Source organism: Macaca mulatta, chromosome 3 (genome assembly GCF_049350105.2).
Source record: "Macaca mulatta isolate MMU2019108-1 chromosome 3, T2T-MMU8v2.0, whole genome shotgun sequence".
Taxonomy (NCBI): domain Eukaryota; kingdom Metazoa; phylum Chordata; class Mammalia; order Primates; family Cercopithecidae; genus Macaca; species Macaca mulatta.
The window spans coordinates 104819719-104834480 of record NC_133408.1 but is presented as its reverse complement, the minus strand read 5'-3'; the positions used below and the strand labels follow the sequence as shown (position 1 = coordinate 104834480).

Genomic DNA, 14762 nt, shown 5'->3' with positions numbered 1-14762 from the left:
ATCAACTTTCTCTGCACTAAATTACATGTGAGACTCCGATGCAGAAAACCACCTTTTTGTTGTGCAAATATTGTTGGCATAGAAACCAAACACTAATTATCAAATGCCAAACACACTTAAATCGATGGCTATATACACATAATTTGTATTGGTTGCAACTATCCAATATATTAACTGGGCCAGGAGATGATTTTATTCTTAATTTCTTATTTTTCAGTGACAGGGTCTCCCTGGCACCCAGCCTGTGGTACAGTGGTGCAGTCAATGCAGCCTGGAACTCCTGGGCTCAAGCCGTACTTCCAAGTCTTTGTCTGGGATATGGTATTCATTTACAAAGAGCAGTCTGAGAAAAACTACTTCGTCATTTTGAGTCTTTTGTGAAATTTCTACACAAAATGCAGCCAACACCGCTTTGTCCTCAAAAACCCCAGAAGAATATTTTAAGTATTATCTTAAACAGACTTACCTGGATTTTGATCTTGATCGAGAATGGGATTCAGAGTGTTTGGAAACCCTCGATGGACTACGAGATCCTGACCTGCTCTCCGATTTTACACGAGCAGGAGTTCCCGTTGGAGATTTTGACTGAGAGCGAGACTCCTAACAAAGAAGACAGTATTACAAATGGCACTGGTCATGTAGATGCCTAACACCTAACATTTAAAGTACCGTAATTATTTATATTGATTGCTCCTGAAAAACAAATGGTTAGGCAACACCCTCCAGAAAAAATTTCAGCTCAATAATAACCCATTGTTAATACTGCTAACTGTCCTCAATAATTCCCTACTTGAACCAGATCACCAATTCTCTATTAACTAAGTAATCATGCAAATTCATCTACAACTTGATCATACAGACACTGGAACATAAACCATACATTTACTTAACCTAGGACCCATTCATTCTTCCAGATTCTTTTAATTCTACTTCACTCTTGCTTTCTACTTCTCTTCATTCTTCATTGAGTTTTTCATTTTTCATACTTCGTGTATTCTTCCCCAATTCAAACAATTCAAAATAGCCTTAAAAAAAATTCAAGTGCTTCTATCTGACCAATCTTCTGTTCAATTTTTTCCCCCATTCAATTTTAATTTTCTGATCTTTAATACTTTTCATTAGCCTTCTTTTATCTTGATTTATCTTCCACATTCTTGGAAAAAACTCTTCAATTTCTTCACGAACATTAACCTTAATGGAAAAAGAACATTTAGTATATTTAAGCACGTGGGGATTATAAAACTCTGCTGGAGTTCAGAATGTTATCTACCAAATGGAAAAGCCAGCAGGTAAAGTGCAAGTAACTAATTTAAAAAAAAAAAAAAAGAAAAAAAAAACAATTTTATAGTCTTTAAAATTGTTCAAAACTCTAGTTTCTAACAGAGAAGTTACTAAATTTCTCTAAATGTTTTTTTTAACCATACTCTTCACCCTCCTCCCATGTTTCATTCTAGTTCCTAAAATGTGAGCAATTTTAATATAAATAATCCAAACATAAATCTAACAACTATAATTTCCCCCCACCTGTTAAATTTTCACTATTTTATAATCTGAAGATTCTTAAAACAAGCTTTCACTAAGTTATGCTAAGAAATCAAGATATAGTTAGAGTAAGGCATCCCAGGCTGAAATATTTGTACACACCTATCTAAACTCACCCATAGCACGTATCAAAGTTCAAATAAGTCAAAAAGAAAAAAATCAGTAAAATTACACCTTCTTTCAACTTTGACCACTATCTTTGTTCATTCTGACTTAAAATATGTTCTGAAGACAAACAAGCATACTGAAAAAACTAATAGGCATCAAAGTCTTAAAATTTCCCCATTAGCTTATTAATTCCTGATATATACATTTTTGCAACCATATCACTTTAAAATGCTCTATTATCCATGAAATACCACAATGTGCAAGAAGGTACAAAATGTATATCATGGTCTTTATCTTTGATTCCACCTGTTTTGTTCAGTTTTTACATAATTTATGCATTTATGTATGCTGGCACTCCCTTCAGTGACTATATCCTATATCCAAAAAGTGATGGCTTTCTGAAAAAATTGGATGTAAATCAAAGCATTCGAAATAATATAACTTACTGATCATAAGCTTTCTTTTTTTTTTTCTTTTAAACAGATATGAGGCACTCATGATCAAAACAGGATAGACAGTTTGGTTTCCGTCCAGTTAAGCCTTGATTATCAGTGTAAATAATTATCTCCATTTCACAGAAGTAATTTCATACCAATTTATTTATGCCTTAAGACTATCACACAACTCAAACAGCTTTCTGAAAATGTTTCCTTTGCTTCAAGTTTAATGTCAAGACTTATTTATCAAAACTGAAATACACAGCTACCTTTCCGCTCAATACCAACCTTTCCTATTTAGCTACCTACAAGTCTTTCACTGCATCTCAGATACTCTAAACTACTGAACAGATGTCTGCAGCAGGCACAGCAATCTGGGCTTTTTCAGTCACTGAAACTATGAAAACAGCATATTCAGTATCTTATTTTAAAAAAAAAAAAGGCATGGCTAATTTGCTTGTAATTTAAGTTTCACAGACTGGTTCATTAACCACATAGATAAGAGCATCTCATACTCCCCTCTTCTCTTTTGGCTTCCCTTTCTACAAAATAGACCTTATGACATAACATTCATTTATGCTACTGTTGAATAGCAATAGCTGGATTATCATCTACGAAAGTTGCTACTGTCCTTCTTATATATACACGGGAGGCTTTCCTCTGTAAAACACTACAATCCTTTAATTTTACTAGGATGGAAATAAAAACCTTTTATTAAAGTAAACAAAATAATTCAGTAACATCTTAAAATTCAAATTTTAAATCCCAGTTTTGGAGTAGCAGCAAAGCATTACGGTATGATAGAATGTCTTTTTAAGAGACGTTAGCTTATTTATTTTGAGACGGAGGAGTCTCATTCTGTCACCCAAGCTGGAGTGTAGTGGTGCCATCTAAGCTCACTGCAACCTCCACCTTCTGGGTTCAAGTGATTCTCCTGCCTCAGCCTCCTGAGTAGCTGGAATTACAGGCATGCACCACCTTGCCCGGTTAATTTTTGTATTTTTAGGAGAGATGGGGTTTTCCCATGTTGGCCAGGCTGGTCTCAAACTCCTGACCTCTAGTGATCGGCCCGCCTCGGCCTCCCAAAGTGTGGGATTACAGGTGTGAGCCACCATGCCCGGTCAACATTAGATTTATTTTAAAAGAAGCTTTGCTTTTTATTATCAAAGGTGTCACAAATACCTAACCTCCTTTGTTGTCTGCCCTTCTCTCTCTTTATCTCAGAGGAAATCTCAAGTCTGCATAAATTTCTTCATGGAAACATCTAAGTTTAAAACAGTCCTCTTCTTCCTAGCTACGAAGTTGTCACCATGATTTTTTTTTTTTTTTTTTTTTGAGATGGAGTCTCGCTCTGTAGCCCAGGCTGGAGTGCAGTGGCACGAGATCTCGGCTCACTGCAACCTCCGCCTCCCGGGTTCAAGCGATTCTCCTGCCTTAGCCTCCTGGGTAGCTCGGATTACAGGTGCGCGCCACCACACCCAGCTAATTTTTGTGTTTTTAATAGAGACAGGGTTTCACTACGTTGGCCAAGCTGGTCTCGATCTCCTGACCCCTTGATCTGCCTGCCTTGGCCTCCCCAAGTGCTGGGATTACAGGCGTGAGCCACCACACCCAGCTTCATTTTAACTTTCAAAAACAATTTACACACTTAATTAACAAATCAGTCAGTAACACTGTTAGTAAACTTAACTGGAAGAATAAACTGCCAAGTATATAATTATTTAGAAATAAAGTAACATTTCTCAAAAGCTGTTACCAAATAAATGCCACTTTCATGGAACTCTACATTAGGAATCAAGCTATAAGAAGTCCTTTATATAAAGAGGATAAATGCTAGACTAATCCTTTTCTCTCTGACTTGTCTTCATTATGAAATAATTTCAACTTTTTCTCAAAGAAATTCATAAAACTATCCATAATTTGGAAAATGAATTGAAATTGCAAACAAAAAAAAAATTGCTAGGAATGGGTGGTATCTGCCCTATTTCACTAGACTACTTGTTCTTAAAGCTGTCCAGTCAAAGAATCCTACATTTCCTCAGTAATCTGGCTCCTGCATCCAATAACCATTAAAAATACACTGCCCAGTTGAAATGGGCAGATTAATAACTCAACTCATATCATGAATTTTAACGGAAATCTTAAATAGACCTCCAGTCTATCTTACACGCTATAAAGCAGAAGCCAGGCAGAAAAGTTCTTTTAACAGCATAACCTGCTTAAACAGGTTTTTGTTTTGATGATTATTTGCTTGTTTAGTTTTTCTGTCACCCAGGCTGGAGTGCAATGGCACAATCTTCTCATTGCAACCTCCACCTCCTGGGGTGAAGCAATTCTGCCTCAGCCTCCCGGGTAGCTGGGAGTACAGGCACCCAACGCCGCACCCAGCTAACTTTTGTATTTTATTTTAGTAGAGATGGGGTTTCACCACATTGGCCAGGCTGGTCTCGAACTCCTGACCTCAAGTGATCCACCCGCCTCAGCCTCACAAAGTGCCGCGATTACAGGCATGAGCCACTGCACCCGGCCTGCTTGATTAAACTATTCTATTATCAAGATGCCCCTGCTGTTGGTTGAAGGAAATGGCCAAAAATTAAAAGGAGGGAACTAATACTAAGAAAGTATTACAGTGTAACCAATACAAGCTGGTCAAGAATTGTCTGTGTTAAAACAGAGTTGTATTTTACACACTGAATAACCACAATAACCACGTACTATTCTTAAATCAGGAAAAGGGTTATTATATACATGTACATACTGTTGAGGAACATGAACAATTCCTACAGCAAACAATAATTGCAGTCTTTTAATACAGCCTGTGTCATACCATAAAAAGAAATTCCAATACAATATATATATGTGCTATCCATTAAAATAAATAAACAATATAAATGCTATACTGTAACTTACTCTAACATTAAGGCCAGGCAAATTCTGTGCCATTTAAGAGTGCCAAATTTACTCAAGTCCAAGTCTATGAGTAGAAGCTTGTAAAACAAACTTACTCAAAATGTGTTTTCCTGCCACTTTATGACACTGGAGCTCTATTTCCATAGATACACACTAGTGCATTCAGGAAAATCACAAGTACCCCAAACAAAGGGAAATGTACCTAAATTATCCAAATACCTTACAATATTCATCTTACTATTTACTAAAGAAATTCTTCAAGACTTGTAAAAAACCTGTATTTACTCAACCTCAGCCTATAGAAAGAACAGTTCTGCTTCCTTCCTCTTGGGTATGGTAGAATACTTATACAGACCCCATGAAGTTAAAGCAACACTTCCATTCTCTCCTTAAACCATAACTGCTATTAGAACAAATCCCTTAAAAAGAAGATAGCAACTGCTCATATTAGTTAAATTTAAACATAATTTCCCTTCTTTTAAATGCAGCATGCCTATATGCTGCATTCTGAAGTCAATGTGGTCTTAATCTGCAAAGGCTCAAACATATTCTAATACTGTACGTTTGCTTATTCTCTGAAGTTTAGAATAGTCTTATCATAAATGATTTAGTAACTGACACCCACATATAATCAAATTTAAACTCATACCATAATTGTGAAATTACCTGTAAAATTTACAATATTTAGTACAGATTTTAAATGTGGTTCATAAGTCTCCTAGCTTATATATCATGATCAACTGTAATGTTCAAAAAGCTAATGTATAAGTGGCAATTTCAAAGGTAGAAAAAACAAGTTTGTTTTAAGGGCTAATGTGGTTTAACCGTATAGCAACTAAACCCAAACTACTAAGAACCTGTTACAGCATTCTCTATGTTCTCATCTTCTGGTGTTATACAGTATTTATGAATCTTGGTAAGTCAGATGATAGGGTCCTGGTTTCAAGGAAAAATCACAACTTTTCTTCTACATATTAGTCAGGCCTAGTCACTCCATCTTTGGTGAAAGTCATGGGACAGGAAGGATTATATGTAACTATATATAGAAGTAACTTAAAAGGAGGGAAAGGAAACCATATTTCCCTTTATTATTCTCCTCTCAACTTTTCTTCAGTGTATACAATCTTTCCCTCATCTGGTTGTTACTATCTTTTTTCACCTCCATGCCTGTCTTGCTAAATTTGTGAGGACATATGAACAAATAGCAATCAATTTTAATTCATTAGCACGTGAATACACATCTTTTAGTTATCTAATGAATGAGCACCCACTGATACTATCAAAGAAAGTTTTCTGTCAGTCAAGTTCTAAGAAACTACTATACTGATTATTGATGATATTTCACACTTGTTATGCTACATCATAGGTTAGAGTTTGGTGGATTTACAAAATTAAGCCCACAAAGTGTTTTCCAAACCACACATCCCTAAATATTTGAATCCCTGGACATTCCTTCAGATCTCAAGGTTCTATATTCCACTTAATGAGTAGTACAAAGTATAAGCCTCTATGACAGAACTGTAAAATTAGTTATGCACTGTGGGTATAATTACTTGCGCTGCTCCTTTTCAAAATCTTGCCATCTACTTATATTGAGCAGATTAGCATCCTTCAGTGAAAGAACCTCAAATATAAAAATTCGAGATTTAAATTTTTTTTTAAGTTTACAAATTATTTGCTTAAATGGAAGGGGGGAGGAGAACAATTGAAAGCATTAAAATCAGATAAATGATAGTACTTAAATTTAGGAAAACAGATTAAACCCAAGACTCTCTTAGGTTAACACTATCCCTACTATAAGAAAGCAAGCTTTACCCTTATGTAAGGTCAATTTGATGATATATGGAATTAAATTGCTAAAGATGCTGAATAAGCTAAATGCTGACATCTCTCACATTCATCTTAAAATTTCATACACAAATTTTAAGCCCAATTTAAAAGTTTTGGGTTTTTTTTTTTTTTTTTTTGAGACAGAGTCTTGCTCTGTCACCAGGCTGGAGTGCACTGTGGGGAGTGCAGTGGTCGATCTCGGCTCACTGCAACCTCCACCTCCTGGGTTCAAGTGATTCTCTACCTCAACCTCCCGAGTTGCTGGGATTACAGACACGCGCCACCACGCCCAGCTAATTTTTGTATTTTTAGTAGAGACGGGATTTCACCATATTGGCCAGGATGGTCTCCATCTCTTGACCTTGTGATCCACCCACCTCAGCCTCCCAAAGTGCTGGGATTACAGGCGTGAGCCACCGCGCGCGGCCTTGTTTTTTTTAAACAAGCCAGTCACAGAGTTGGGTTTTGAATAAGTAGTCATCATCCCTATCATTCTCAGATTTCAGAAAAGGACCCTCCCCCCATTTCTTCTATTCTTTAACAAAAAATCTTTACACACAAAACTTTTAATTCCAAATTGGTACAGATAAATGTTTGCCTTTTTTTTTTTTTTTTTTTTGAGACAGAGTCTCGCTCTGTCGCCCAGACTAGAGTGCAGTGATGCGATCTCCGCTCTCTGCCTCCCGGGTTTAAGCAATTCTCCCACCTCAGCCTCCTAAGTAGCTAGGATTATAGGCATGAGCCACCCCGCCCGGCCTGTAGGAGTCTCAAAAATATTACAGCTACTCAAGAAGCCAAAACAAATCCTGAAAAGGAGGCAAGAATAAGCGGTATTTTTCCTCTTCAACTGTAGAAAACATAAATAACTCTGGAATTACAAGATAGGTCCCTAACAATAAGGAATCATTAACCTCTATTATCAACACTGGGCTGTTGTATGAAAACTGCACATTTTTATGAAGTATAATTCTTAAAATTTTAGGGGTAGAGGTGTAAAATGTTAAGAAAAGATTTCCATTGCCCTTAATTTCTATGAAGGGCATTAACAGTTTTTGAGCTCAAAATCCCAATTTTGGCTGAAGCTGTATTGAGGCAAACAACTCATTACTTTTATCAAGACATGCGAAAGCCACCGCTTAAGTGCTACTTTCACTCCCAGCTCCAAAGGACATCTCCACTTAAAATTTCTTTAATGGACCTATTTATTTATTTATTTTTGAGATAAGAGTCTCACTCTGTTGCCCAGGCTGGAGTGCAGTGGCGCAATTCCGCCTCCCAGGTTCAAGTAATTCTCCTGCCTCAGCCTCCCAAGTAGCTGGGATTACAGGCGCACGCCACCAAGCCCAGCTAATTTTGTATTTTTAGTAGAGACAGGGTTTCACCACGCTGGGCAGGCTGGTCTCAAACTCCTGACCTCAAGTAATCTACCCGCCTCGCCTCCCAAATTGTTGGGATTACAGGCGTGAGCCACTGCACCCGGCCAGAAACGATTTAAAAAGGACATCTCCAGACAAGCTTCTGGCATTGTTCTAATTTTTTAACCAATTGCAAATAAAGACAATTATCTCAACCTATAAAAACTAAAAGACAAAACATAAAAAGATACAACAGGTGAGCCTACAAGCACTCTCTGATTTCCATGAAAATACATTTGGGTACCACTTGTGAAAAAAGTCTTTCTTATGACCACAAAGGGCCGTAAGGCCCTTTATTTCTATTAAATAAATCTTTAATGCCTACATATATTTTAGTTTAAAAGTGGGTGGGAATCTTTTTTTTTTTTGGGGGGGGGGAGACGGGAGTCTCACTCTGTCGCCCAGGCTGGTGGGTGGGAATCTTGATATGTTACTTTCTTAGGAGGGAAAAGTGACAATTGTCGGCAACTTACTCCTTTCCTAGACTTCATGATAAATTAAAAAAAAAAAAAAGCAAACAAGGTCCCTCTAGTAGTTCTCTTCACTCCCCACAAACCAAATCAAACATCAACCCCTCAATTTTTTTAATAATGAAAGTTAATTGAAGAAATGTATGAATGGACAGCACATTTTCTATCGACAATTACTCAACATTTTCAAAACAAGAAGCATTTTACAACTACCATCATATATGCTTATTGCATGATTTTAGAAAGTTATGTTGGGGCAATCAATATACCATCCTAAAAAATGAGCAAGTTCAATTTTCATTTGTTTCCATGCTCCAAACTTTGCCAAAAAATTCCAATCAAAAGAAAGGCAACTTCTTTAGTCTACTGGGTAACTATCACAGTCTATTGCTTTAAATCTCTTTCCTCAAAGAGAACTAAAGCCTAAACCGACCTTCTGATTTGACTTTTTGGTTCTAGATCTTTATATCATGAACTCCCAAAAAGGACAAAATTCGCCCTCCAGTACACACCTCAACTGTTTTTATGTGCTTCCCCTAGTGACTAGAATAAACATCAACACAACAGCCCGGAACGTGTTGCATGGGGCTTTTGTTTTCCTTCCAGTTTCACAGGAACTCACTTCTACAATTCCCAATGTAGGGTAAACTTTGGAAATGAAACTCACTGAAAAACGTTCCAGTACATTTAAGCTGGGTATAGCGTATTCTTTGTGATGTTTATATTTCTCTGACCCCAAATACATTAATAAAAACTTTCTTCTGAGCCCTCTTCGGTGGGGGATAGGGTGAGAAGAGAAATGGGAGAGGGCCTGTTAATTTTCAGGTCATCTTTTAAGTTACAGAACAGTACATACTGACTAGTTATCTTAATACTGAGCCAATGAATTCGTTCAGTTATGTAAGATTAAAGACAGTTTTTGTTTTTTTTCTTTTTACCGTAAAAAGCTGTATAGGAGTGGTCAGTTTTTAGATGAAAGGTCATAGGAAGAAGAGCATTAAAAAGTTCAGATATAAAGAAGAGAAAAAACCCAACATCGAGGAATTAGAAAAATAAGGCGTGAAAGCATTTCCACATTCATTTCGAAGTGAAAGCAAAAGTCGAAGGGACATTAAGGGAAAAGGGCTCCTTGCGTAGTTTTCCCCTCACAGCTCTCGTCTTAAGAACGCTTAAGGGTCGGTGCGGTCGTTGACTAACCACTTCATTAGGCTCGTCCCACCTTCAACCTCAAGGCTTTCGCCTTTATAGACGCAACGCCGCCGGTTCCAACAGAGACGCGGCCGCTCACTGCAATAGAGAGCCAAGGAGACACAGGCCCCAGCTAGTCCCACGCCAGCTTCTCCCCGCCCGGAAAACAGCCCCGCGCACTTTCGACCCCGAGACCCTCTACGATGCTCGGGGTCGCCAGAAATGCCACCGCAGGAAGCACCTACCACTATCCGGACGGAGGGGAGCTCCCTGCCGCCTCCTCCCGCCCAACCGCGACCGGGACCCACACCTCGGAGCAGACATAAGGAAGCCTCAGGGGTGGGGAGAAGGACGGGAGCAATGCGGGGGCGGGGCGGGAAGAGGACCCAGAAGTCCAGGTATCAATCAGCCTCCAAAAAAGGGGGAGGGGTGTTATCCGTGGTGTTTGGGGAAGGAGTGGAACCCAGAAGCCATCTTGGGATGGGAGGAAGCAATCGCGATGGCTCCAGAGGTTGCTCCTCGCGGGACTACCCGCAACCCCGCCCGACCGCGCTTGTTCCCGTGAAACCCCGAGCATTGGGCCGCCGCCTAGACGGCTCCCGCGGCTTTGTACTCACTCTGCCCTCGAAGTTGTTCTCCTCTACATCACTCATGTCGACGAGGCGCTCCCCAGAACTAAATAAGAGACAAGTCTCGGCTCGAGGGCCGATGGCCTAATTAACCCGCTGACTGGACCGTGGGGAAGAGGAAAGAGTCGGCAACCACAGCCGCTCCACTCCACTCCCACTCGGTCGCAGGCTCCGGCAAAATGGCGCCGGCGCCGCCAGAAATCTCCTGGCCTCCTCAGAGCACGACGTAAAGGGGGCGGGCGTATCTGTGACGTCACGAGGCCCCACCTCCCGCGAGGCTTTGTGCCGGCTGGGCGGGGCGCCAGGGTGGAGGTTAGCGGGTGGCCTGCGCTCTCAGCCTGGGCGCCTTGGAATCGCGGTCCCGTGCTGTCCTCCAAACTTCAGACTCATCTCGGACGTGTCAACCTCTTTGAAGACTTTTCAGTCACCACCAAGTGGATTCTGATGCAAGAGAACAAAACAATGGAAGCTTTTTTTATTTTTTGAGTCAGGGTCTCCCTCTGTCACCCGAGCTGGAGTGCAGTGGAGCGTTCACTGCTCACCACAGCCTCAAACTCCCGGACTCAGGCGATCCACCCACCTCAGGCTCCCGCGCGCACCACCACGCCCGGCTAATTTTTTGGGGGTGGGGGACCGAGTCTCACTCTGTTGCCCAGGCTGGAGTGCAGTGGCGCTATCATGGGGTTTTGCCATGCTGCCCAGGCTGATCTCGAATTCGCGGACTCAAGCGATCTGCTCGCCTAGGCCTCCCAAAGTGCTGAGATTACCGGTCTGAGCCACCGCGCCCGGCTGGAATCGTGTATATATAATTAACAGGCTTTTGCGGGGGACGTTGTCAGCTGACTGTATTACTTTTCTTCCCTATTTGCCCGGTGTAACGTCGCCGTAATACATGCACAGATGAGGTTATGATGCAAAGCCGCTGCTCCTTGCCTCATCCCTCCCTGCTCCAGATCCCCCTCCTAGAGACAGCCGTGTAGTCTTTTTTATAATGCTTAACTCCCTACTAGTCTTTTTGACTTAGATATTTCCATAAAGCTTCATAGTGAAGACCTCCCAAATCTGTCAACTTGGTTCCCAATCATGGTAATAATCTCTGAGATGAGTTTTCCTTGTGTAATACAACTTAAAAAAATTAGTTTCATCGTACATTTTTTTCCTACAGTGCTTTATGGTAAAAAGATTGACATGGACTTTCAACTATAGTTCTATGGTAGGAAAGTTCATCTAGCATTATTATGAAGATTGCTACCCCTGGGGGCAAGATTTCAAGGTTTGAATGTCAGTTATTGATAGTGCTAAACTTATATGACATCTGGCTCTTAGAAAAGATGTTGAACTTGGCTGGGTGGTGGCTGATGCCTGTAATCCCAGTACTTCGGAGACCCTAGACGGAAGATCGCTTGAGGCCAGAAGTTCGAAACCAGCATGGTCAACATGGTGAGCCCCATCTCTACAAAATAAATTATTATTATTATTATTATTATTGAGACGGAGACTCGCTTTGTCACCCAGGCTGCAGTGCAGTGGCGTGATCTCGGCTCACTGCAACCTCCACCTCTGGGTTCAAGTGATTCTTCTGGCTCAGATTTCCAAGTAGCTGGGATTACAGTGCGTGCCACCATGCCCGGCTAATTTTTGTATTTTTCGTAGAGACGGGGTTTCACCATGTTGGCCAGGGTGGGCTGGAACTTGTGACTTCAGATGATCTGCCCGCCTTGGCCCCCCAAAGTGCTAGGATTACAGACGTGAGCTGCCACGCCTGGCCAGGTTGATACCATTTGAACCACTGATCAATCTTAGTACCATTAAAAGTGAGATAACCAGATATAAGATACCTCATGATGTGATGCAATAGAAAATACCCAGTGCCTCCTGTGAAGTATTCCTAATCCCTCAAACTGAACTCAAATCTAATTAAGCCTTAGATCTAGCCAACAGTTTATAGGAAATACAAGAAAGGGAAAAATAAAAACACCGAGATGAAGTACAGGACAAATAACCACATTCCCCAACAGATTAAATTCACAATCAAAGATGGGAGAAAGGTAGACTATTATGGACTAAGAGTCTTCCCCCGATCCTTTATTCCTCTTATTTATTTTTTGGAGACATAATCTGACTCTGTCACCCGGGCTGGAGTGCAGTGGCACAATCATGGCTCCAACGATCCTCCAACCACACCCTCTCAAGTAGCTGGGACTACAGGCCTCCAATACCATGCCCAGCTAATTTTTAAATTATTGTAGAGACCAGGTTTCACCCTGTTGCCCAGGCTGCTCTCAAACTCCTGGGCTCAAGTGATCCTGCCGCCTAGGCCTCCCAAAGTGTTGAGCAACCAGGCCGGGCCTAGAAGAGTAGTTTCTTTTTTCTTTGTCTTTTTTCTGAGACAGTTTCACTCCTGTGCCCAGGCTGGAGTACAGTGGCACAATCTTGGTTCACTGCAACCTCTGCCTCTCGAGATTCTTCTGCCTTAACCTCCCCAGTAGCTGAGAACACAGGTGCATGCCACTGTGCTAGGCTAATTTTTGTATTTTTTTTTGTAGAGATGGGGTTTTGATGTTGGCCAGGCTAGTCTCTAACTCCTGGCTCGAGTGATCCACCCACCTCGGTCTCCCATAGTGCTGGAATTATAGGAGATATTTGCTTTATTTTATGAGTTGTAATCCATTGCTATAATTATTTATTTTGTTGCTTGAATTGTCCCAGATTTCAGTTATAATCTTTTGATATGTTTAAACATATATAATGTCCTTTTTTGGGAATTGTCTCCATTTTTCTATTGGATTTTTATCCTTTGTCCCTCAAGTTTTATGAGTTCCTTATATATTAGGAATATTAGCCTTTTATTTGTGCTTTATGTGCAAATATTTTCTCCTAGTTTGTAAATTGTATTTGACTTTGCTTATGGTATATGTTGCATACTATTTTTTGATTTTTAATTTAATTAATTAATTAATTAATTTTACTATGGCAATAAAAGACTTCCAAACTAACATACTATTATTATTATTATTTTTTTTTTGAGATGGAATTTCGCTCTTGTTGTCCAGGCTGGAGTGCAATGGCTCAATCTCGATTCACTGCAACCTCTGCCTCCCAAGTAGCTGGGATTACAGGCATGCACAACCACACCTAGCTAATTTTTGTATTTTTAGTAGAGATGGGTTTTCACTATGTTGACCAGGCTGGTCTCGAACTCCTGACCTCAGGTGATCCACCCCCCCCACCCCCCTCAGCCTCCCAAAGTGCTGGGATTACAGGCGTGAGCCACCGTGCCCGGCCACTACTTTCTTTTCTTTTTTTTTTTTTTTTTGAGATGGAAACTCACTCTGTTGCCCAGGCTGGAGTATAGTGGCGCAATCTCGTCTCACTGCAACCTCCACCTCCCAGGTTCAAGCGATTCTCCTGCCTCAGCCTCCTGAGTAGCTGGGATTACAGGCGAGGGCCACCATGCCCGGCTAATTTTTGTATTTTTAGTAGAGACGGGGTTTCACCATATTGGTTAGGCTGGTCTCAAACTTCTGACTTTGTGATCTGCCTGCCTCGGCCTCCCAAAGTGCTGGGATTACAGGCGTGAGCCACCGTACCTGGCTGCCCCTGGATTTTAAGTCATAGTTAGCCTTTTTTTCATACTGAGGTTAAAAAGGACTTCACTATGTTTTCTTCTAGTAGTTATGTAGCTTCATATTTTACATTTAGATTCTTGATCCATTTGGCATTTATTCTTATGTATGATGTGAACTATAGATCTAATTTTACCTTCTCCAAATGGCTACCCTGTGATCCCAGCATTAAAAAGCCCATCTTTGCTTTTTAGATGTCACCTTTATCATATACTACATTTTCTTATGGAGTTGAGTCCATTTTTGGGTTTTCTGTTTCCCTAGTCATGCACCAGTAGTGCCACACTGTTTTAATACAGAGGCTTTCAAATTTTTGTTTGTTTTTTTGTTTGAGATGGAGTCTCACTCTGTCACCAGGCTGGAGTGCAGTGGCGCAATCTTGACTCACTGCAACCTCCGCCTCCCGGTTTCAATCGATCCTCCTGCCTCAGCCTCCCGAGTATCTGAGACTACAGGTGCTCACCACCATGCCCAGCTAATTTTTTGTAATTTTAGTAAAGACAGGGCTTCACCATGTTGGTCAGGCTGGTCTCAATCTCTTGACTTCATGATCCACCCGCCTCAGCCTCCCAAAGTGCTGGGATTACAGGTGTGAGCCACCACGCCC

At 40.7% G+C, this 14762-nt stretch overlaps 1 protein-coding gene across 4 annotated transcripts in view; it reads right to left on the bottom strand.

Moving 5' to 3' along the window:
* Positions 1-10723, bottom strand: part of TRA2A (transformer 2 alpha homolog) — a 28776-nt gene extending 18053 nt beyond the window's left edge. Inside the window, exons 1-4 of one of the 4 annotated variants that reach the window (XM_077994379.1) lie at positions 10518-10705; positions 9910-9999; positions 881-1191; positions 467-600 (exon numbers count right to left, since the gene is read on the bottom strand). Coding sequence is in view for 1 of the 4 variants with exons in the window: in NM_001258113.1 (NP_001245042.1) it covers positions 467-600; positions 10518-10553 (170 nt within the window). In the remaining 3 variants the exon portion in view is untranslated. 4 annotated transcript variants of the gene reach the window in all.
* Between the last annotated feature and the right edge of the window lie 4039 nt (positions 10724-14762).